At 35.9% G+C, this 26,070-nt stretch overlaps 1 protein-coding gene and 1 long non-coding RNA gene across 2 annotated transcripts; both read right to left on the bottom strand.

Annotated features, from left to right (window-relative positions):
* Positions 1 to 3,118: 3,118 nt before the first annotated feature.
* LOC131312603 (transcription factor bHLH112-like) lies at positions 3,119 to 6,409 on the bottom strand. The gene is made up of 7 exons (XM_058340481.1): positions 5,945 to 6,409; positions 5,158 to 5,677; positions 4,932 to 5,036; positions 4,756 to 4,821; positions 4,565 to 4,630; positions 4,351 to 4,404; positions 3,119 to 4,061 (listed from the first exon to the last, which is right to left on the bottom strand). The coding sequence occupies exons 1-7, from the start codon at positions 6,214 to 6,216 to the stop codon at positions 3,912 to 3,914; spliced, it is 1,233 nt and encodes a 410-aa protein (XP_058196464.1). The 5' UTR covers positions 6,217 to 6,409; the 3' UTR covers positions 3,119 to 3,911.
* Positions 6,410 to 20,740: 14,331 nt separating this feature from the next.
* LOC131312602 (uncharacterized) lies at positions 20,741 to 21,247 on the bottom strand. The gene is made up of 2 exons (XR_009195925.1): positions 21,048 to 21,247; positions 20,741 to 20,971 (listed from the first exon to the last, which is right to left on the bottom strand). It is a non-coding gene; the product is annotated as an uncharacterized LOC131312602 (long non-coding RNA).
* Between the last annotated feature and the right edge of the window lie 4,823 nt (positions 21,248 to 26,070).

The following is a 26,070-nucleotide window of genomic DNA, read 5'->3' as shown; positions in this document are numbered from 1 at the left end:
TAATTTCCAATTATCATAAATTTAGAAGAATATAAAGCTCTGGCAAACACCCCTAAATTCCATTGAGAACTCTAGATCAAGGAGGACGGATCCTGATACTCGAAGGTATATTGGTATAGGGAATAGTACCCATCGACCAATCAATTCGAAGTCACAAAAAGATCATAAAAGCAGATACCAAAGCAAAGAAAATTTTCAGCTCTTTAAAAAAAGTTATTTTTCATGATTAAAGCTTTAATCCTAAGCTTCTCCTTAGTCCTCATACCTTGGTGGAAATTACTGCAATATACACACTACTCACATTCGAATCATGAATTCAATGTTTACGGTTTGCACCCTTTGAATTCTATGAATGATTACGAGTTCTCATTCGGGCGCGGGGTTGGCTTCTCATTGTTTTTGGGTTGCTGCTTTCTTTGGTGGAGATCGAGATGCTGCTGCGGGTTTGTTGGGGCTTTGCTAGGTTTGTTGGTGGTTTTGTTAACCTCAGCCTTGATTGCTTTGATTGTCATTGCCATAGGCCGGTTTTCGCCGCCAGTCTCTATATCTGGGAGAGGCCGGCTCGGCTTAACGGTGAGGCTAGTTCTTCCGGTAGTTTGTGCGGTGGTGGTGATTGAAGGAGTTAGGGTTTTGAGGGCTGGATTGGGTGAGCCGGTCCTTGGGTGGACCGGTTTAGGGTGCTTTGGGCTTTATTTTGCTTTTATCTGGGTGATGGGTTGAGTTGTATTGTTTTATAGTTGAAGTCATAACTTTTTTTTTATATAGAAATTCACAAAAAAATTGCATATAAATAAATTCATAACATCGATCAACCTCGGTTTCAAAACATGCGGGTGTCACAATTTTTTTTCTTCTTAATTTTACAAATTTTTATTCGAGTGTCACAAACTTTTATTCAAAGTCATGAATTTAAAGTGATTTAAGGGGTGACACCGTAAATACCCAAAAACGAAATAACTCTTGGTTCTTATGGTAAGTAACTCATGGTTCTTAATTAGGAGCTAGGTAATCATATACTATCATAAATACCACATAACAGCATGAAATTTAATTAGAATGGTTTTGGGACCCATGATTTGTCAGGGTGCGTGTACATTTGTCCGAACACTTGAAAGTATTTTTTTAAAAAAAGAAGTTTAGAATGGTGTTGTGAAACCAACTTTAAATATTTCAACTTCATGATAGAATAAACTGAAAGTGAAGACTTGGAAGTCTTGAAGTCGTAATTTTATAGTTGAAGACTTGAAGTCTTCACTTTCATGAGTTTATATTGTAATTTAATTAGAAGTTTATATTGTTTTATAGTTGAAGACTTGAAGTCGTAATTTTTTTTTTATAGAAATTCACAAAAAATTGCATATAAATAAATTCATAACAGCGATCAACCTCGGTTTCATAACATGTGGGTGTCACAATTTTTTTCCTCCTTAATTTTAAAATTTTTTATTCGAGTGTCACAAACTTTTATGCAAAGTCATGAATTTAAAGTGATTTAAGGGGTGACGCCGTAAATACCCATAAACGAAATAACTCTTGGTTCTTAATTAGGAGCTAGGTAATCATATACTATGGAATAATATATATATATATATATATATATATATATATATATATACATATACAGTCCGGATCCAAAGAGGGATCCCGCACAGCTTTACTGTGCAGGACTTCCCTTTCCCGATCGAATTATGACGATCCGAGCCGCTTAAAGTGATTAGAACGTGATTTTAAAATTATTCGCGAGAAATCAGCAAAAAAAATGATCGGGAAGGGCTTGATCTGAACAGTTTTCTATTGAACGATTCAGTAAAAAACTACTCGTATCAAGCCCTTCCCGATCATTTTTTTTGCTAATTTTTTACGGGTATCCTTAAAATCATGTTCTGCACACTTTGAACGGCTCGGATCATCGCAATTTGATCGGAAAATGAGAGTCCCGCACTGTAAAGCTGTGCGGGATCCCTCATTGGATCCTAAGTGTGTGTATATGTATATATATCCTAAAGACACCACACAACAGCATGTAATTTAATTAGAATGGTTTTGGGACCCATGATTTGTCAGGGTGCGTGTACATTTGTCCGGACACTTGAAAGTATTTTTTTAAAAAAAGAAGTTTAGAATGGTGTTGTGAAACCAACTTTAAATATTTCAACTTCATGATAGAATAAACTGAAAGTTGATTCCCAGCAGTGCATTTGCGCCTATCTCTCTCATTTTGTTGACAAATACGTCGACGACGATACTCTGATTATTATATTTCACAAAATATCCTACAGTATATATATCACCTACGATGAATTGAGGACATTATGGGAAAAACCGCGCGAGCGGCTTCAGTAGTAATTTCTTAGTCGTTAAGTTCTTCTCACAGACGGCGAAAGAATTTGTTATATACTATGATTTTGTTAACAAGTATATGAGTACAAACATACAACAATAACCACACCTATGTTATCTTCAATCAGTGGAGCTGGTTGCGTGACAGGATTGGAGACAGACCCGACATGGCGACATTTGACAATATATTTATATTTATATTGGTGTCCAGACTCATTCGATTTATGCAGTATCATGTGTATATATAGGACGGTATGGAATATTATTGCGTCCGGAATTGTGTTGTAAAGATGTCCTGGGATTCATAAGATTGCGATTGTTAAAACGCAGACACCTTTAAATCACAATTCCGGATGTAACTGTATCCAGACTCATTCGATTTAGGCGGTATCAGATATTATTGTGTCCGGAATTGCATGTGTTTTAAAGATTGGTACTTAAACTTTTGCCACTCACAGACAACATGAGATTTCTGCAAGCTATTTATATGGTAGGAAATGAAAACACTCATCAAAATTTGTTTGAAAAATTAAAATTAAGAGAATATAAAAAGACCATTCACATACTCTCTCTAGAAACTCATAAGAAATTTCAAGTTGTTTAGTATAATTCTACTCAGTTAAAATATCAAGCATTTAAATAAAAATATATATGAAACCCTAAAAGCAGGAAAAGTGGGCCGCCCTATGATTTCCACTACAACATTCCAAACAAAAAAATTCAAAAAGACAAAAGCAAGAGACCAATCAAATGAACTCCACACACACAACAAACACTCTTTTGCTGTTAAAGAATTCAATACTAAAATCTCTTTTTTTTTTTCTTCTATCCTTTTCCCCAATTCTTTCTTTCACATGATGAAAAAAAAAAAGAGTTGGTGCTAATTACGTACCCTACAATAACACATATAATAGAAACAGGAACAAAAATCCCTTGTTTTATGGCCTTCCTTCTGCTAAATTTAGCTCAACCAACAAACGATAAACTACGAGCTAATCTGGAATTACTTCTGCTAAATTTAGCACTTGTTCCCGTTCCTATCCCACTTCAACGGAACTAATTGAAACTACCAAAGTTGACTTTCGCCCAAAAAAAAAAAAAAGACTGCCCTAATCCCTCCATTACCATTTTTTGTTTTCTGTTTTTGAAAAACATCCATCTTCTCTCAGAAAAAAAAAAGGTGTACTTCCGTGGCTAATTTTTCAAACTTTTTTTACACCGATTAAAATGGCTCAATTATATCTTCTAGTCGATACCAAAAAAGTTCAAGAAACGTTCACGGAAATATACTTTTTTAGTACACGAAAAAAATGCTTTTTTTTTTTTTCAAAAGGAGAAAACAAAATGGAACTGAGGGAATAAAATACTGACTAATTATTTGATATAGTCCTACATCCAGTTGGCTTGAGGGGTCACTTCCTTTTCTCCTTTTTCTTGCTTTTGCTCAAGCTTTCTTCAATACAGCATTGTGGCTCCCAAGCTTTCCTCTTCCGCTTATTCTTCTTTTTCTTTTTGCAATTTTTCTTTTTTATACAGTTGGATGTTTTTTTCTTCTTCTCTAATTCTCTGCTCTACCTGTATGTCCCTCCAAATGTTGGTGTCCAAAAATCAACTGGGGTCTCATTGGCAACCGGAAAAGTACTTGATATCGGCACCAGACAAAGCCCGCGGCTTCTCAAGTCTGGTTTTGTCCCTTCAGTGTTATTCAGTTTATCAAACATCTGAAAAAATAAAAAAAACACTGAATATTGTTATTATTTGTAATATTAAGTACATAACACAACCAATTTAGTACTCAAAATCATTGCCCTCGGCTTTGAAATCACAAGCTCAATGTTAGTAAACCGAGTTTTAATTAACCACTGAACCAATTTCCTTATCAAAAACACTAAACAAAGAAAATTTTGAAAAATGAAAACACCCAAAATGTAACATTTATAATCATGTCTGTGGTATGGAAATGACAATCACACATCCTTCTAGTGGGAGTAATAAGTAGGATAATGGTACCTGTTGGTGGTGGTGCACGGGAGCTCCATTTTGCATGTATGGGGTACTTAAAACCTGAACCAGGTAAAGCACATATCATATTAAACTCCTTGTTGATTTTAGTAATTTTCGCTCTATTACGGATAAATTATTAACAGAGTTTGGTTTAGCGTAAAATGTAATGTATGATGATTAATTCTTCGGGCCACAAAGAAGAAAAAATATTAAAACTTACATTCACTTGATCATGGAGGAATTTGACGTACTCAATAGCTTCTTGGAGAACTGATGCGGTATCCGTCTGAAATGATAATATGATCGAAATTAATTAACCCAAACAAGCTTCAAGGAAAATATCACAAAGGAAAAAAGTTTTTTTTTTTTTCTAGGGAAAAAAAGTGGAGAGGGAAAAATGTAAATTCCTACCTTTCCAAAAGGAGAAACCAGTTGTTGGAGAGCAGTTATTCGGTCCCCTAGCTTCTCTTTTCGGACCTGATAAAAGTTCACAAGCTCTCAAAACCAAAAGAATGTTTGCAACAAAAAAAAAACTACTTCCAAAAATAAAATTAAAAAAAAGCTCAAGTAATGAATATATATGGTACCTTGAAAGTGGGTAATGGCGATGGTGTTTCAATTCGCGGTCTTTTGAATACAGGTCCACCACTACTTTTTTTATTACAAGAGTCTTGAACCCCTTCATTATTAGCCTAAATTTCAAACATGCACATAAAAAAGAGAAATTGATAGATAAGTTCCAAAACCCTAGCCATATATATATGTGACCATTTGTGAACATGAAATTTTTATGCTTTAAATCACGATATTTACCTTCGCAATGAGGTTGGGGCGAATGGATTTCTCCTCAAACGTTGATGGAAGAAACTGTGTTTGAACTGAAGGAAGAAAGCCAGCGCGGGTATCTTTTACAGATGCATTGGAGGTATTCCAGAAAGGCGATGTGGTTGTTAAATTCAATGGATTGCTAACCGCGGGTTGTTTTGTGAACGAACCTTTTAGTACCAAGGGAGAGAATTTTTCCAAAGGAGGAAATTCGTCTGAATATTTCGTGGACCGGTTGTCGAATAGAGGAGATTGTTGTGGTTGAGGATTGGTACTATCAAATAGGGTTTGTAGCAATATTGAAGGGATTAAACCATGTGAAGATTGATGGTCTAGTACTGAAAAATCTTGATTTGTTTGGTTGAATCCATTTGTAGTAGTACCAGTACTCCACTCCTTTTGGATTTTAGATGGACAATCCGACCCGGTTTCTTGCCCGAAATCCAGCCTTGGATTCATGTGATCTTCTTGTATCATTCGAGAATTGTAATCACTTTCCCTTCTTCCGCTGCCGAAAACGAAAAATCAAAAATAAATAAAAATAAAGATAAGAACAAATATCTAATTTGATTGATCAAACTGACTACACTACTTTTCATATGATTACAAAATGGAAACAAGTCTTGAGCAGGAAAATTCCACTTTCATTATTGGTAGTGGAAGCTATCAAGGGTTTTTTTTTTTTTTTTTTTTAATTTCTAATAATTTCAAACACCTAATTGTGGTGGATAGAATATGAGGGGCACTTGAGTCATGATCGCACAAATGGACTTACAATAGAGTATGGTTCCAATCAGTTGTTGTAGGTGATGTTGGTGATGAAATACCATTAATACCCATCATTTCCAAGGCAGAAGAATCCATCCAAACGCCGCCGCCGGAATCCGGTTGCTGGTCGGAAACCACCGAGCCGCCGGAGTCATCGCTAGACCTAGCGTTACTCATCTCCACCAGATGGTCGTGACTACTCGGCCAGTACCCAAGTGGGCTTTTCGGTAAATTCCACCACGTTGAGTTGCAAACCCCAGCTTGAAAGTCTTCTGCCATGCTCTCTCTCTCTCTCTCTCTCTCTCTCTTTGTAGTGCTAGTTGGGATGTGTCTGTATGTGAAAGTAGAATTGCATAGCTTTGGGTTTGTGCTGTATGTATATATATATAGACGGTTAGGATGGTACGGACGGTGGTAATTACCGGAATCTGGTTGACATTTTTCTGGAGAATGGTGATTCGACAAACCATATGGCATGTTTGATTTAACGTCAAAGGTAACTATTAAATAAAGGAATAAGCTTTATTAAACAATAAACAAATTAACGTGGAAAAGATAAGGTATTTTGAATCGTATTCTACTTTTCTTTTTATAATAATATACTACTCTCGTCCAAAATAGATGACAATCTTACTTTTTTGGCATTCTGAAAAACTGTCTATTTATAATGTTTTTTTAAGTACAGTGTTAATTTTGTTTCCTCAATTTTGATCAATTTTATCAGAAAAAGTTTCAAATTCGTAAAAGTTATTGTAAATTGTTGTAAAATATAGATAAAGTTTTTAGAGACACGATTGTCGAAATTATGACTTATTTTGGGATAGAGAGAGTATTGTTTTTATTCCTCATTGCTCTCAATATAATAATAGAAGAATGAAAATAATTTTCACATTCTTTTTTGATAAATACACTCCACTTCTTGTCTTTTACAGAAAAAGAGCACATAAAAATTTCACCAAAAGCCGAAATATAGAGTGCATTTATCAAAAAATAAAAAGTGAAAATCACTACTTTAGAAGTAATTTGTTTATGAGTCCGACCATAGGTACCGATGGGGGAGGGTACTGACAATGTATCGACGGTGTGTGGGGCCTACGAATAATCCAATCCATTCATTAAATTTAAAATAATTTTTTTTAATAGTTTTGCAAAAAAATCAGCTCATTTGGATATGTATAAAAGGGTTGATCCATTATTTCAACTCAACATTCAGAGTTTAGGATTCTAAATTCTGAAATGAAACTTAGAAATTAAATCAACTATTTACACATATTTAATTGAACTGATTTTCTGCAAGATTACTCAAAAAATTATTTTAAAATTAATCAACAGTTCAAATTATTTACGTGGAATCCAAATGTAAGCCCCACACCACGCGCCACACACCGTCGGTACATTGTCAGTACCCTTAGTATTTTCGTTTGTTTGTTTATGCAATTTGAATAGTAGTAATTTTTTAGGGGGTGAAAATTGTTGTTACTTGAGTACAAAGGGATCGGATATGGTATCATGAAGGCGTTTGATAGAGCTGCACGTCACCGTATAGAATAATATGCTTTTTGGGCTCTTTATAAATTCCAACGGCTCAACCTTTTTCAGAATTTCCGGACCATAAGACACTTCACTTTCACAGTTCAGTATGTTTGTGGGGCGTATACTTTCTATGGCAATATAGGAGGGGGAGTGATCTTGGCACTCCTCAAACTGTTAATCGCACTCATAAAGTTTGCAATTTGGAAATTGTGAAAATTAACTCTATATTAATTAATTTTCGCGTTCTCAAGGAAAGTGCGAATAATAATTTGGAGAGTGTCAAAATCACTCCCCTAATATTTACTTCTTCCGCTATGTCGATTCAAATTTGGAACTCTTTCTCAATAACCTATTTTGAGTACCTGACTTTTTTTTGCTGCCATTTAATTACGTGGTTAAAAAAAAATATTACATGTGTGCTTCATATTCAACCTCTGTTCTCATGTTAATTTTGAGGCTGTTGAAATATAAACACCTATCCCGAGTGTGATATGTGATTTAATTAATTAGTATCACCAAAACTCATCATAGTTATATTTTGTTAAACAAAATTCAAGTTAGACAAATTCGAGAGGGTAGTAATTAAGAAAACTATCAGAAATAGCATTTAGTTCGTATATGGGGGTGTTTGTGTTAGCTGTGAAAATAGATTAAAAAAAAATTTTAGATTGTAATAGAAGCTGATAAAAATAATTACCATAGCTGTGAGATTAGGATTAATTAAGAACTGTAGCAAAAGTTAAAAGTTTTTACCAGCGAAAAGGTAAAAACATCGATTAGTACGTAGATGATCAAATTAAACCGAAAGGTCAACTGGACAAATGCACTTTGTATGACAAATTTGATTTGATAAAATGGTTATCGATACTCGTATATGTGAGTATTATGTAATAACACCCCATGTTTGTACACATTGTTAGGTTACAATAAGCATGCATTATTTGTAATGGACTATACCAATTACCCAATAAAATGAGGGGCAACGTCCACTTTAATCCCTTGTGGATTTGGCCATGTGCGGATACATCTTATATCTATGGTTCAAAAGTGTGCATATAACTCCCCGTGGTTTTGAAAATGTACGGATAGATCTTTTGACGCCATATTTTCTATTCATATTAATTAACATAACATTAAAAGACCGATATGCTCTCATCCTCTTCCTTGATTTTTCTTCTTCCTTAACTCTAACCAATCCATCCCCTATACCAAAAATTAGATTTGAACCGTTGATATTGTTGAGTTTGATGAGTACTACTTCCGTGCCAAAATTCAAGTCGACCAAAAAATAAAAACCTCATGGTCGAATCAAATTTATTATGAAATTAAAATTTCAAATCTGAATTTACCAAGAATTAGATCATTGGGTTATTGATGACTGATCGAGATGATTTTATGTGCAACTCTTTTCGAAACTCAATCATACTGAAGCCCGATAATTATGCAACGTACTCGACTAATTTGTGTCGTCGGTCTTGTCGTAACACGAAAATCTCTACTTATGCAACACTCCAGCCGCGTTAAACGGTCGTAAATTTGGATTTAATTAGAGTAGGTGAAGTCTAAATTCCGAATCCCCCTCAAGTGCAAACGCTGCATTAATTCAATGCGAAAGACCGTTTTCAACTCATGACCAGAAATACCATCAAGAACTTGCTAAAATACTAATAATTAAGCTTTTACAATATTCCATTGACTTGAGGAAGTGATTGAGACTTCAAAGGCAAGTTTAATTAGGATGTTGATTTCCATGGGTTAAAATTTCTTTGAAAATGCAAAGGAAAAGGACCCCTGCGTGCATATATATATGCACCTATATTTGTGTACTTTGATTTCTGCACACTCCAGCCTTCACCTTTGGCTACTCGATCTCAATCATTGCTGCCAAAATAACTACTCATCACAACGTTTTCTGTTGCACAAAATTAAAGAAAATTTTGAATTCTATCAAAGAGGTGGAATGTTTAGATAAAGCAGTCCATGCGTGCATTTTACGGTTAAAGATGAGCAAAGATTGGCCGAGTTTGAAAGAATTATGGTGGCAAATTTTAAGTTTTCAAGTATGAATCTTAGAATTTTAAAAAAGCTAAAGTATTAAATTTTATTGAAAATCTTAAATTACGCAATGAGATTATGAAAAGTAGTACAACGCAAGTTCCCATTATAAAGGAATCATCAGCAATTAAGAGCAACGCTACAAACACACCTTTGAAATACAATCTGAACACAGATGTGTTTAGAACTGTTAAATGTTTGTGAATTTATATCTGAGAGTTCTAAATAAGGTTGTGTTTGGACTTTGGATTGTATTTTAAAGGCGCGTTCGTAAATTTTTTTTTTTTTTTTTTTTGGCAACAAATAAGAATGCAAGAATCCGAGTGGAACACTCACATTCTTGGTCCAGTGACCATTGCCCTGTCCTCCATTCTTTCCTCTGCGATTTCATTGTTTAATTATATTTAAAGCAACTTATGATGGACTACTATTGGGCAGAGTTCGAGCCTTGTCAGAGGCTTTCGGAATTCAGGGCTATGAACAACTTCTGGATCCCTTGTGTACTAACTAATTAACTAATTTCGCCATTGGCCCCCCACTGATGTATACATTACCAATAAGTTTACAATCACAAACAAACACTTATATACACTCACAATCGGGGTGGGCCTCATACACACTGCACATCTTCAGTTTATTTGGGACCCACTCCTGTTGTAAATGTATCTGTGTAAGTGTTTGTGTGTAGTTGTAGTGTTGTTGATACATTACTGGCACACACAAAAAAAATACTCCAGTATTGCAATAAAATCAAAGGAAAACCGCCAATTAGCTGAGAGTCGTGAGGCGGCTTATTTGCTGCTGATAGTCGACTGAGGTCATGAGTATGACTCCCTTGTAGTGGGGCTGAAAAACTTGAAACCTAATGAGTCAAAGTGGGCTCTACACGGCACGCGTGTAGGACAAGACACATGGACTCTCTCTCTCCTTCCAGATCCCACTCTCCCTCCAGATCCATGACAATGACGTCTTAAGTCCCGACGGTTTAGTCCGACCGGTTGATGAGTTCGCATTCCACACAATTACTTAATTAATTAGCATTTGATTGTTGACTCTTTGAAGTCAGGACGTGAGAATGGCATGCTTTGACCGAATCAAAAAAGAAGTTAGTCAAGATATGTGCAAATTAGTCCGGACACGTTGGTCTCTAGGCAGGGCAACACATCTCTGGACTCTAGATAGATACTCCTCTGTTCCAAAGGTTTTTAGTTCTATCAGGAAACGTTGAGTAATTTTCGAGTTAAGAATCAAAATTTTATTCGAGGAGAGCTTCGGAAAATTACGTACGAAATTACGTACGTAATCTCGGAAAATTACGTACGAGATTGCTTCGGAAAATTAAGTAAAATTTTAGGACGAAAGCAATGGAAAATACTAGAAAAGAGAGATTAGGCTCTTCCACTAATTAGGAAAACCATACAGTCGCTATCTATTGATGCAAAAGGGAATTAGGTCACAGCCATCCACTCCTTGGATTTTCTTCTTGTCTCCTTGCGCTTGAGAATGTTCCTTTTTTCAAAAATAATTAACCCCACCTGGCATGGCCCCTTCATTTGATGTTTCATGATCTGGCTTTCTCTGCAATCAGCTCCAATCCGAAGAAAAATGTGCGGTTCAATTTGAATCGTTCATATTGACAATCAATGATTAAGATTTGTTGAATTTTTTATCGGTAAAAAATTGAAAACAAATATGGATCATTAAAAATAATATTCGTCGGTTGCGATCATTTAAACCACACTACTGCATTCCAAATCTGGACTGGACTGCAGGCAAACCAGATTCTACGTTCATCTCTCATGACCTCTTGACACAAACCAAGAGTTTTTCAAAAATGAGTAGTAATAGTGAGATTTTAGAGAAGATAATTATAGTATAACCCTCCCATTGAGACAATCACCTGCACGTCTACTTATAGAGCCCCTCCTTGTCTCTAGCCCCACTTCCATTTCCATAATCTGAGTTTGGACACAATAATTGGAAATCAAGACAACTTTATTATATTTTTTTATTGACAACTTATTTCTCATCTTAAAATGGATAACAAATTTACAGACACAGATTAACAGTGCGAAATTCACATATATTCGACGATATATTTCTGATATGCTCATATCCAAATTTGTGTGTGCACCTGCGTAAATTTCTGTGTCGTCTATGTGTTCTTGAAAATGAATATTGAACAACAAATATTAACAACCCTAAAGACCTACGGTCAGAACACGGTAACAATCACGTCTTATAAATTGAAAACCCGTTTTTCAATCTATTATCCCTCTTAAAAAAGTATCGACTAAGACACATACATGTATACTATATTTAAATTTCAATTAGTATAGATTAACCTTGTGCAATTCAACATTATAACTAAACGGAATGTATAGCTTTTTGGCTCTACTCAATTAAACAATGTAGATAATCACGTGAGGAATTTCTCCAGTAATCCTGGAATAATTAGAACCATGCTACTAGTATACTATCAATACTTTTGTGGATACAAAATTAATGAAGATATACATTTTGCAAGTATATTAATGACTAGATTAATAATGTTATACTCATGTATATACGTGCGTGCATAAATAATACTACTAGATGACGTAAATGTGATGAAACAGTGAGGTGTGTAGATTGACTAATAAGTAAAGACATGTGTACTTGAGACAGAGTATATAGTACCGGAGGATGAAAAGGAAATTTATTGACAATCGTGCGCAAAGAAAAATGATTCTGTCTAGAGACCCAAGGCGAACACAGATTTACATGGTATTCCAATACCCTTTGTTCAACATGCATAGATATGGGTTTTGCGGAAATGTGAGAATTGACATAAGTAGAAAAATTCAAGAGCAACACGTGACGATACTCTAAAGACATACTAATAATCGTTTCATACATATGACTACAAAAATACTTAAACTAAATGACCCACACAAATGGGATAAGATAGGTCAATAAAGTTATAGGTACATATGAGTTTGTAGGGCTCATTTTGGGTTTCTCAAAGATGATTCGAACCGTCACTACAAGAATTTTGGGATCTCCCAACGGTTTTTTAGTAACGGTTAAAAAAACCGTTGGTATAGATGGTGTTTAGCAACGGTTTTCCAAACGTTACTAGAAACAGGACTATAGCAACGGTTTTCATGCCACCGTTACTAGATTACAAGACTATAGCAACGGTTTTCCATAACCGTTACTAAAAACCGGACTATAGCAACGGTTTTCCATAACCGTTACTAAAAACCCGACTATAGCAACGGTTTTCAATAACCGTTACTAAAAACCCGACTATAGCAACGGTTTTCCATAACCGTTACTAAAAACCCGTTACTAAAAACCCGACTATAGCAACGGTTTTCCATAACCGTTACTATAAACCGGACTATAAAGACGAAAAAATTGGTTTATTGGCTTATTTTTGGCTTATTTTTTGTCTTTATTCAAAAAAATTAAGTTTTGATTGAAATTTTTTAGTTATGATTCCTCTCGTCATGACGAAACAATAAACCCAAAAAAATTGGCGAGAAACTAAAAAATGCAAAAAAAATTTGAATAAGGACAAAAAATAATCCGAACAAGCGTAGCTATCTTTACTATGTAAAAAATAGACGGTTCCAATCGAAAAAAAAAAGTAGGTGTTTGTATAGTATAAACCGAATTTAAAAACTTGGATTAAGAATAAATCGATAAAACTCTGCTGACATAAGTTAGCCCAACCGGTTTGCATAGTATAAATATTAAAAGGCCCTCAATATTACACAAGTGCTGGGCTAGCCCAGCTGGTTCGTACTCGCGCGCGCATACGCGAGGTCCTGGGTTCGATTCCCAGGAGAAGCAAAATTATTGTGTTGCCATGCAGGCGACAGGTGGCGCCACGTGGGCGACATGGGAGGCCACGTGGGCGACAGGTGGGGGCCACGTCAGCGCCACGTGGCTGCCATGTCATATTTTACCCCAGATTTAAAAAAAAAAAACTTCCCTTTAGCAACGGTTAAGAAACCATTGCTAAAAAATTACCCCAGATTTAAAAAAAAAAAATTGCCTTTAGCTAAAGAAACCGTTACTAAAAAAAAAATCTATACCAACGCTCGTCAAAACCGTTGCTATATGTCTACACCAACGGATATCTCGCAACGGTTTGGGCAACGGTTGGTGAACTGTTGGTATAACTTTTAGCAACCTTTTTTGTGTTTTTTAGTAACGCTTTTGACCGTTGTTAGATCCCAATTTTTTTGTAGTGCGTCTATTATTTTTAAAATATTTTTTATGGAACCCTGTAAAAAATCAGCTCAACTCTATATCGGTAAGGATTTTTTTTGAATTTGTGGGGCAAAATTACTTAACTGCTCGGTTTTGCTTTTACAAATTCAGAAAAAAATCTTTAGTGATATCGGGTTGAACTGATTTTTTACAGAGCTCCATAAAAATTATTTTAAAAATAATGGACGGTTCGAATCATACACATAACAGTACTCATGATATGTGGTTTTGATTACAAGTACAAGTTTCTATTCTAGGTTACCTTTCATCAATTATGGTTTTGTTTTTGGATAATGATTGTGGAGAGAAATAGAGGTAATAATTGGAAGATAGGGGTAATGATTGGAGAGATATAAAGAGAAAAAATTAATGTAATAATTGAAAATAGGAATAATGATTGGGGAGAGATAAAAATAATGATTGAAAAACAAAAATGAAAGTGAAAACTAAAATGGAAACCGAACAAAGGCAAAGGATTTTGGATCAGCCTTCTTGCAAACAAAAGCTCGTGGTAAATTTTTTTTTTTTTTGGTAAATTACTATGGAAGGAAAATTAGATTTGCGATGCCGCGAGACAATCTAAAACAATAGTTTAGATTATGAGAAGATCTAGTTTCGGACTATTAAAAACAATAGTTTAAGAGAGAAAGAGTGTGTTAATCGGTTAACAGTGGGACTGCAGAGGAAAATTCCAAGTAATAGCAGTCGTCCAAAGTATTTTTTTAGTTGTTTCAATTTGTTAGTAGTATTATTCTTACTGGTATGATAATTTAATAAATTTGAACTATTAATTGTTGAAATGGCCAACGGTCTTGTAACCGAATGACACGTCATCACCTGATTCACCTCTTTCACATGGCAAGTGAGGGATCGATTCTCGGCATGAGTGCAAGTACTTGGTGTGGTGGTTAATGCATTTTGGGTTTGCCCCACCTGTATACCACTTAGCAGTACCCATTCTGCATCCTTTTAGAAATAGATTAGAAATCTATCGAGCGACAAAAAAAAATTGCCGAAATGAACTACCTGCAAATTCTTTCTACGGTCCAACTGCGGGGAAGTCAAGTCCGATTTATAAAGTTACAAATAGGAAGCACGAGTGAGCCCGTTACTCTAAGGTGTTTATTTTTTAAGTACTTATTTTAGTTAATGGAACACACCATGAGAGTGGGACTCCTTTGCCCCCCAAAAAAAAGGAAAAACAAATTAAAAAGAAAAACCCGAGTGGACATGGGCTATAACCATGTGGGTCGGAGTGTGTGTTTTCGTCTTTTTATGGGTCATGTGTTTGGCGAGTGGAAATGTGCAATTGTCAAAAAGAAGTTATAAATTTGGTAAAGACATTGAGCAATAGGCGCCGCCCACCGAGCTAAAGGTGAGTGTGAGTACCACATGGTCGCTATTGCGCCTAAAACGTGTTCCTTATATTTTTAGCCGGAGAAATCTTAGGTTTACAAAAGACAAAATTCTACTACACGCCAATACGTGATATAATTATGTTGTAGGATTTTATTGTAAACCTACTATTTTTGTTTTAGCAGATAGATTTCACCGAGACCTTGCTGGGTCTAACGGACAACATAGGTGTTCTCCCATTAAAACTACGTAGTTTTAATGCAACGACTAGATCCCTGTTTGGTGCCCAATAATGAGTATGATGATTGATAATTTTGTGGGATCCATTTCGGGTCAGAAGAAAAATGATTCAAACCGCTAATTATTCAAATATATATATTTTGTGGATTGTAGTAAAAAAATTAGGTCAATCTGATATCAATAAGGGCTTCTTAATTTTTTACTCAATCCGATATCAATAATATCGGATTGAGTTAATTTTTTACGGGAATCAATAAAAAAATATTTTAAGAATAACTTGCGACATCATTTTTTTAGGATTCAAAATGGATCCCACAAAATCATCAATCATCATACCCATTAGTTGGGCACCAAACGGGACCTAGTCCTTGCTCCAAAAGTACATAGTTTTAATGGGACAACATCTATGCTGGCCATTTGGGCCAGCATGGTCCCCTCTTCTGCATAGTATGCAATAGATTTTCACCGTTCAATCAACTATGATGTTTTTTTTTTCTTTCCCCATGATTCTCACGTGATTTAACCACAAAAAATGCACCCGAATAAGTTTATAGAAAAAAAATTGGGTAGAGATGATCATTGGAGTGGCAAATTGGATGTATCTTCATAATATATATGGTTCATTTGAAAATAGTACGTACTTGTATGAGCAAATAATACGATTGCATATGTCTTTAATGATCACATTTTGTCTATGAAGGATACTCAATAAGCCTTACAAGATGACGAGGTTGGATCACCAAGGTGAGGTGAGCCTAGGATAGGTCCACCGCCCGCTAAGCCGAATTTGGAAATCGTTTACGGTAGCCTACACTACAGGAGTTGTAAGGTGGCCGATCTGACTGTCTATTTTGATGTCGACAGTTCAGATTTAATCCAAGATTCTATTGACCCGAGCCGTCTATTACTCGGATTAAAATCCGAATCGTTCAATGCCCAAATGGACAATCGAATCGACCGCCCTACAGTCTTGTAGGGCAGCTTGCCGTACAGGAAGTAGACTGTGTATTTAATCGTAGTGAATATTGTTCCTATCAAATAAACGAATCTGCTGTTGAAAAGTCAAAAAATATATCAAGGACGTGATCAAAATACTTACCGTGTTACCAATGCTTTCCTAATTACGTAATAAATCTGTAACATGTTAAACTTGTCTCACATCGCTCATCTAAACCATTCAAGCTTAGTTTATAAAATTTAGAGGCTACTCCACCTAGAGCCAATTAATTTTAAGTTGAAACTCTCAAAGAAATCTAACACAACATGTAACTCAAGGGAACCATATATAAGACCGGAATTGGGGCTCCTATTAGTAAACGGTGGGATTGACTTTGTCAAGGTGTACGTAACGGTGTAAGTTGGCCCGGACACTTCGAATATAAAAAATTCTATCTATACAGAAAATCCCTATACCGCGGCCATACATATCCCAACAGTAGTAGCTTTCTGTATCTAATTAATGAGACACTCCTGCCAAGGTTTACGAGTGTTTACGCTTCACTTAACCAATTTATTCTAACCTAATCTCATCATCTCTCATTTAAAAAAACGGAGAGAGACAATCATTCTTTGTTGGAGTATTTTATATATTAATGAGAAGATCAACAACTGTACGTTTGCTTCTTTTGTGGGGTGGACATGGCATGCTTAAAGAAAGGAAATTAAAGTTGTTTAATTATATTTTTTTTCCGGAACAAATTAAATAAATAAAGAAAGAATGATCATTATTAAAGAGAAAAATGAAGGGATAAACCTTCTTTTTTCTGCCGTCCTACCACCATTCCATAGTTTAGGATAGAGTAGTATAGAAGTTAATTATTTAGGGTGCAACTTGTCCAAATCGTAGTACCCTCACCTACTCTCTCTGTGACTTGGGGTAAATATATCAAAAATGCTACGCGCGCAAATGTTGTGTTGATTGTGCGCCTAATTCTGGCCGTCCAGATATGTTTGGAAGGTCTAGGTTTTAAAAAAAAAAACTCTTTTAGGGAAAATTTTAACTTTTTCAAGAAAAAGTTTGTGAGCAAATCCTAGCTGTTTATTACAACAATTTGATCCAAGCATGATATATGTCCGCATGGATACTGATGCTCGATCAACTCAAATTTTAACAGTGATTACATACTCGACAAGCCATGTAAAAAGAATAGTTAAGGTTATTTTTAAAACCCGGACCCAAATAAAAAGCATAGTTATGACCCAACTTACAACAGGATCCGATCCCTCCCTCCCTCCTCTCATACTAATTAATTGGCCAATAGGAATTAGGTCTCGTTCCTATAACTTAAATAAGGATTTTTTTTTCATATAGTAATAATTTTTTGAATTAAAGATGATATATTATGATAAAATAATCAGCCTCGTAAAGTTACAAATAAATACTTAAAAAAATAACAACCTCAGTGGCCAGAACGGGGCCTTAGCCTGTTAGTAGGGTGTGTGGCCAATGTAGCATGCTCTCTCCCTCTAGGTTGACTTTTGGGAGTTGAAAATTGGGTAAACTCATTTTCCACAAAACAGAATTAGGACAAGTCCCGATTATCATTGGACGTGTGGACTACTTGTGAAATTCACCTAATTTTAAAGTCTTCTCTTAGTGGGGTTGACACGGATAATTGACCCGTGCATCACAGGGTCCACCTTTGAATATTTTCAATATTTACCATCCTTTTAACATTTCTTTGAATATTTTCTCATCATACTAATAAAGCCCTTCAAACTTTTAAAATAATTTCTGAGGAGGTTGTTCGTTGTGACACGGATCCATCATTCCTTGTCTTATCTCATGTTGTACCACTTAATTAATTATTGAAAGTCTGTCAAGGAAAGATATGTAATTTTAAATTCTAAGCTTAAATAAAAGAAAGAAAACATGACCCCTGCTTTCCGTTTTCCTCCTTTTTCTAATCTCTTTCACTTGATGATGATCGCTGGTGATAGCCATGATCCAGAAAATACGAAGGAAAATTTTGTTTTATCTCTGACACCTTTGAAAGATACATATTCCTGTACTATCCCTACTTGGTCCCGAGGGACGGAAGAAACTAGGTTAGCTGAAAAATAGTTATCGGAGATAAAAGGTGACCTGCATGTAAGAAGGGATAGAGAAAGATGCGTCGAGTTCAACGCTGAAGTAACCCATGCCGTACCTCCAGGGTTGATTTCCTGCTTAATTACTTGCTATACATGGAACGAGAATCTACACAAGAAATATCCGAAGAAATGTTAAATTAAAGGATGGAAATCCATCTACATTCGTGTCAATTCCGAATGGACCACTTTGTATGTTAATTAGATTTAGGGCCTCCATTAACAACCGTGACATCTTCATTACATCACGAAGCAAACAGCATTTAGAGATGGGTCAATTTTTTTTCTTTATTTACTAGTAGGTAACTATAGGACTTTGAAAAGCCAGAGACTGAAGGGGTGTTATGGTAAGGTGTTAGTATTGCTTTAGGTTCTCTGATGCTATGATGGAGTTGAGAGATGGGTTGGACCTACTCTCTCTCTCTCTCTCTCTCTCTCTCTCTCTCTCTCTCTCTCTCTCTCTCTCTCTCTCTCTCTCATTACTGCTAAAGTCTTCATAATCAAATTTTATATATGCCCACAAAAGCCTTCTTTGCCTCTTTTATTTTTGGGTGCAATGCCTTCTTTGTCTTTTGTCCCTTACCTTAGTTCACTTTGTCCTAGAGCCTAAACTTGAAAGGAATGACAAATTGGAATTCCTAACCTATATAGGGTTGGTGAACTTGTTAGTGGTAGCTCTAACAGATAATTGGGTCAATAGCTATGAGATCACTTAAAAAGTCATTGTTGCTTATGCAACATGTGATTATGAAAGTTTTGGAATGGCATTCTCTCCGGTCCTAGTTCCCTATGGGAATGAATAGTCTTATATTATAAGGTCTTTTTGGGTCCTTCCCGAGCCTACATCAATGATCGAAATTGTTCACTTTTTAGCACATGTTGAGATCAATAGAGCCATGCCAAAATAATGTTCATCAGATATGCAATTCATATATTTCTTAACACATTTATGTTGTAAAATATGAGTTCAGATTCGGCGTTTTAGATTTTGTTTTTCTTATTCTTTGCAGCATAAATGTGTTTTGAAAATATTCTATACGATAGACATTATTTTTGGCATGGTTGATAGTCTCAACGAGTTCTAAAAAGGGTACAATTCTAATCATCAAAGTGGGCCTAAAAAAGATCCAAAAGGACATTGGGTACAGGACGGTGCGGACCAGAGAACATCCCGTTTCTTTCCATTTTGAGGAACAGTCTACTTATCCCTGAAGAACAATGAACGTCCTAAAAACAAGAACTTGCATTATCACCGCATTTAATTGCGTGGGGAAAAAAATCAAGTCTTCAAACATAATTCAACATCTTATGATGTTAATATATTATGTGGAGTTAGTTGACTTAATTCTAGTAGTCATTTTCAATTCTCCAATCTAATTAGCCAATAGGGAAATATTCTCCAATTTAATTATCTACTTGAAGAGAGAGACAAGGGTTGTGATCAGCATTAAGTTTGGATAGGATTTGAAACAGCTGGTTAAAGGTGGTTTAGGTAATTTACAACAGGCCATGGAGTTGCTAACCCATAGGGGGAGGGAAAGAGAGTTCAGTACAGAAGTTGGTAGGATTAAATACCTTACGATCGAATAGGGTTATATAAAACGCCATACAACCATATGTTTGTCAACGAGAATCACATACTGGTTTATGATGTTTGTCTGGTATTGAAGTTCGAGGGGTGGTCAATGGTAGACCGAGGGGAGGATGAGTCCGGGAAAACTGTCATACCCGCGTTTCAAGAATTTATTAGGGTTATAGAAAGTTTTTTTCTCAAAAATTTTAAGCTATATAAGTTCGACTGTAGAACGGCTTTTGAACAATCTAACCACTACCCTACAAGAGTTTGGGAAAAAAAATATTATATCTTTTCTAATACCATTTTGCTTTAATGCTCAAGATCATATGCAATTATAATTATAGATGATGATGTCCTGGTAATTAATTACATGGGTTGATTAAAAATATGTAGGATATTCTCTTTTTGGTAGTGTTTTGACAATTTGTAGTGGCAAAATTAATATTCTCGTTCATATGTTGCAGGAAAAAATAATCTTCGATCACGCAACATTAAAATCCTGTGTCCGTCCCCGAAGGCAGTGGCCTGTCCCTGCACTCACAAGTTACGAGCTAACAAGAATTGAACCCAAGACCACCACTGATATTGTCATCTAGATTACCCATATAGTCAAAGAAATGAGCACAAGCTCTATACTTATTATCCTATAGGAGTCAAATCTTGCCTAACTGCAAAAAAAAAAAAAAAATCCAAAAAAGCCCAACAGGGAGGTTAAACTGCTATTGCGAATCCAGTATTAAACTCATACAGACAAAAAGAATGACGCAATTGTAAGATTATGGGGCCAGGAATATCAAGAGATTTAAGCACTAGAAATCATCAACAAAATGAAGCTAATACATAAATAACTCTTAGGCGATACGTCAAGCTTGTCCTAATTATGCATGAACTGAACCGACCTTGGAAACGAATGCCTTGCGCCTAGGCTGAGAGCCCACTTCAAGCTTGTCCTAATTATGCATGAACTGAACCGACCTTGGAAACGAATGCCTTGCACCTAGGCTGAGAGCCCACTGATTCCTAATGATCAAACCGAATACGACCTTTGGCTTTCTGGTAGACAGCCTTGGTCCCTTCTGGGGATGTTCTGCATGTAAACCTTGACTGTATATGCTATCAGCTCTTTGTAAAGTCAGTCCATACGAGACTTTGTTCTAGCTCCTGCTAGTAGAGGTGACATTAGCCCATCGGGCATTAGTCGAGGTTTAGCATGCTCAGACATCCTGAGTTATCACTAAAAAAAAAGACTTTATATGCCAAAAACCAGGACACTAATCAAAGAACGTTCCGTCCGATCACGCATAAAATCTTGCCGTCTTTGATACTCCACTTGATATGCTGGACTGTTAAACAAATACTCCATAAACAACTGACCCTCAGTGCAAATACAATAAACAGATACAATCAAAGGGTCATAATGATTTCTTGTACAATATTCCGGATGTGACCAATAGTTTAGCAAAATATTGAAAACTGATACAGAATTTAATAGTATTGCAACTGACCTCTGTTTCCTAGTGCTTTTCTCTTCCGTATTTTCTGCATACCCTTTGTAATACGATGGTTAAATATAGGGGTGGGAATTTCCGACCCGACACGAGAACCCGACACAAAGTTAGCTGGTTAGGATCAGCTATTTCTGACACGGAACATGAATATTATGACACGACACAATAACACGAAAAGCTAAATAGGTCGGGTTTGGGTTAAGAGAATTCTGACACGAACCCGAGACAACACGACGCAATGTCCACCCCTAGTTAAATAATCTAAGATTTGGTCAGATAGTTTTGATTAACTAAACATGATACAATCGCAGTTGACATATCTCGTTCGGCCTTTTTCCAGGCCTTTTTCCTGATTTTGATATAAAGGGTTCATAATTCTGGTGATGTAACAAGTACCTAACCTTGTAAGTATTCAACATTAGAAAATTTAGACTCAAGCAATGCATGAATGTGTTATAATTAATAGTCTAAAAGCCTAAGACTAAGAATTCTGAGATTTGTTGAGATTTCAACTGATTTATTAGTAAACTACAGGGGAGAAAACAAGGGTTTCAGGTGAGGGTGACTGCATTTGACTACTGTTTCATCAGCAAAAGGCTAAGGTAATAGCTATAGAACTACAAATACTGCTAGCATTCAGAAAGTCAAGTTTTTATATTACTAAAACATACAGCTTGCTTCACATTGCAACAAGACATTCAGCCTAATTTGTTAAATGGGACCTAATTAAAAATTTAAAATACTGAAGCATGTCGACGTAGTTTTTACGCTTAGTTGCAGAAGTTCATTATCTTGTTCTTACTTGTCTGCATTTCCTGCAAATTTTGAACACATACAGGTTGAACTTCTCTAAAAAGAACATACCCAGTTTTAGTACCCGATAATAAGTATATGTGAAACTGTAGATTGGATACAAACCTAACTTTTCAATTTATATACAACTGGCTGTCTATAACCTTTGGCACTTTTTTTCAAAAACTGCTTCGAGTCACAGTCATCACTATGCTTCGAGTAAATCATTATAAGGTAAAACAATGTCACATCATCCACAACATGAACTAAAACCGCTGCATCGCAACAAGTTATGGGTTGAACCATTCTCGTATACCTCCCACAACTGATACTAGTAGCAATGTCAAACATTTATTCTTGTTGATTTTGAAGACATTCACCTCAATATCAACATTTCAGCTGCAAAATTCACGATGTGTTTTGATCTTTCGAGTACGTTACCTCTCTTCTTGTTGCAATTCTCTCTCCCTTATTGGACTAGGCCCAACTTGGTACGAGATATACTCAGTTGAATTCAAGTTTCCCTTTCTCTTTCAGAGACTAGACTAGGCCCAACTAGGTGTGTTTATTCTTGTCCCCTATCTTGTGGATTTATTCAAGCATGTGTGTTAAGTAGCACTTTATGTTGACTGCAAGCCTGTTAGGCCAAGTGAAACAAAGGCCCAAAATAACATCTTATAAGGGTGTGAACATCCTGAAGAACCAATGAATAGAGGAGCAGGCACTTACTCATTTGGAAAATCGCGAAATCAAGAAAGCAGAAAATGGAACAATCGCACAGAACAGAAAGATATACATCATTTGGCTATAAAGCCTATATCCAAGAGCGAGGATCGACAAATGAAAACTATGAAAAGAGGAGAATACAATAGGTTAGCATTTTCCATAACGCTAAGACAGAAAACAACATAAGGTGTACAAGATATATCTAAGAGGATAGCATTTGACATATAACAATTACTAATCACAACATCCACCAAAACGACAGATTAAATACCAATTCTGAAAAGACCAGCAGGCTGAAAATTCACGTTGCAGTTTCATAGGCCAAAGAGCCTAATAAGTAAAGTTGTCTATGTCAATGCTGACCTTTTTCTGACTATAATTTGCGGTACTATTCGAATAAACAGCTGAAGGAGTTTCAACATAACCTTGACATCTGTATCTGGTATTGAACTAGTAGCTCCACAGAAGGAGTTGCTGCATCACAAAATCAATTAACTTGGTGACTTGATGATTGCTTGTCATAGTGCACATGCACCATATAGCCATGCATCTGGAAAATCAATATCATTTACTGCACAAAGGTGAAGGCAATAAATTATGATTCTTTAAGCAAAAAAACATGTACATGAAAAGCATTAAAAAAAAAAAAAAATTACATCACAGAACTAGAAAATATATTTTTAAGGAATGACTACCAGATTAAATCAGAAGTTTTAGTTGTGTAAGCATTCAAAAGGAGAATAAGAATAAATCTACTGACTGCTGCCAAAGTGGCACACTACGAAAAAAATCCGCCCATTTCCATGCTTTGAAGTTTGAACTACTTAAGGCACAAATATAGAGGTGTGCAAAGCGTAGATTCTGAGTTAAGGGTCTCTTATAGTTTCTAAAATGCCAACTCATCAACCATTATTTGGAAAAGCGATTGCAGAACAAAGGTTACGAGAGCTCTAGTGGCCATCTGAGTGGATGATAGATAAGTGACAACTAGAGTGCAGTTCTGGAGTCACCAGTTCATTAACATTCATCACGGTTTTTAAGAGTAGAACTTCCTGAGATTTGTACAACAATCCGAGAATTTGGGAACTTACTTACACTTTGGGATATTATCTCAGTGGCATTTGCAAGTAGAGAAGCAACATTAAAGCCTTGTTGTTCTTCAATTGGTCCTCTGACGGTCAAGTTCTGCAAATGTTACTCCTTCCTCGTTAATAAAAGTAGGTAGTGTGGAAAGCAAAGTATTACCTCATGCTATTACTGAAACAGAGAAAAGTAAACCTCGAGTTAGTGCTAATACTTCAAATCCCAGTACATCTCTATTGCATTTCATTCATCAGAATCCTATGTAACAAGATGAAGGCATAGTTATCAGAAAGGTGATTAATTCAATTTGGAATTGTAATCAACTCCTTTGCATTAAGTTTCAACTTCTTTCCCCAAGTGATCAAATCATCAAAACTCTAAAAGAAACCATAAACCAGTTCCCATTATAGTTGGAACTTCACATATATGGCAGAACTCAAAAACAGGTAACGACTTATTGTTAAAATTTATAGTAACCAAGAGAAAAGGAAAACACAAATGAAGGACAAACGAATGCCAAAACTGTTGTGTTTGTAAAATGAATACCAACACTGCTGTCTATGTTTCTTGGTTCTCATTTAGTCCTTCATTTTTGTTTTCCTTCCGTTTCCTTACTATTTTTCAACTCTTAATGAATCCAACGAATCAACACATCAGCAAAGTATTCCTTAACAAGATATCAGTGTTAGTATTGGCAACCACCAACCCCTAATACAAGGGAAGAATAAAACTGCAAAGGTTCAATAATTTTTGTTGTAGTTCCATATGAAGCAATCTCAAGTCTCAACCTAAGTCCTCTAAGGGACCCAGAGATGGCCTATGGCAAGTAACTTCCATGCTTTTCTTTCTCATCATTTTCATGAACAGAAAAACTTATTTACGGAGCTTTCCGTAAAGAAGGATTTATGGAGCCCAATTGCGCGCATCCAAAGTGTCTTTAGACGGTCTGGATTGACAACCAACTGTGATTGGTAACAATTAATGGTGACCGGTCAAAACTGAAAACGAATCTCAACCATTGATTGCGAAAAATGACGGCTGTGATTGCGCCGCTCCGTGAACAACCTGTTCATGGAGCCTCCGTGAATAAGTTTCTCTCTTTCATCAAAACCAGTGTTCAAGATGAACAATACCTTCTGGAGAGCTGTTAAGTCTCCAATTGTCAAGAAAATTAAAACAGATAGGGATTACGCCCAACAAAGTATATCAAACTACTCAATAATATCTCTCACATTCAACATCTTGCACGTAAAGAGATACAAATATCTGTACTTAGGATAAACTAGGACAAATGCCCAAGGAGAGGTCATGGTAAGTCACCAATTGCCCACAAACCAAAAAATTATGAAGAAATGAGCCCATAATGTACATCAAGCCATTCAACAAGAACATCCTTGGTTGTTACAAGTAGAATTCATGTAGGAAATCAGCTACGTACTTTTATTTCTTGTTTCACCTGGATCTCGACGCAACACATTTCACCTAACATTAAAGCTCTTAATGCAACCAAAGACACCTATCTATCCCCATCAAAGAAAGCCAATCTCGAGTCTTGACTAAAACCCAACAACATTTGGATTGAGATCAAGATTCTTGCACCAAATGATAACATTATTTTTCCACTTGAAAAATACCCAGTTCTGTTTCAAGATAAGAGATCACATTTCAATAGATACAGAGTATATAAGTAATCAACAAAAAACTGCAATGGAGATTATACCTTGAGAAGGGCATCTCCAAAGCTCTGCCCAGTGTACTCCGGCCAATCCAAGGGAAAGATACCGACTAAGTTTTGCACGACCCACTTCATTGCCGTCGTCTTCGATTCGACGGCTGTTACTTGGTTGTGGTGGGTTATTTGGGCCAACCAACTGAACCGACCCTGAACGATATTTCTGGGTTTCTTTCGTT

This window comes from Rhododendron vialii, chromosome 13a, assembly GCF_030253575.1.
Source record: "Rhododendron vialii isolate Sample 1 chromosome 13a, ASM3025357v1".
Taxonomy (NCBI): Eukaryota; Viridiplantae; Streptophyta; class Magnoliopsida; order Ericales; family Ericaceae; genus Rhododendron; species Rhododendron vialii.
This window is presented reverse-complemented; position numbering and strand designations above follow the sequence as displayed.

Coding starts and splice junctions, on each gene's coding strand:
- LOC131312603 (XM_058340481.1), bottom strand. CDS start 6,216: ATGGCAGAAGACTTTCAAGCTGGGGTTTGCAACTCAACGTGGTGGAAT. Junction 5,037..5,157: donor GCCCCAACCTCATTGCGAAG/GTAAATATCGTG, acceptor TTTGAAATTTAG/GCTAATAATGAAGGGGTTCA. Junction 4,631..4,755: donor TGGTTTCTCCTTTTGGAAAG/GTAGGAATTTAC, acceptor TTATCATTTCAG/ACGGATACCGCATCAGTTCT.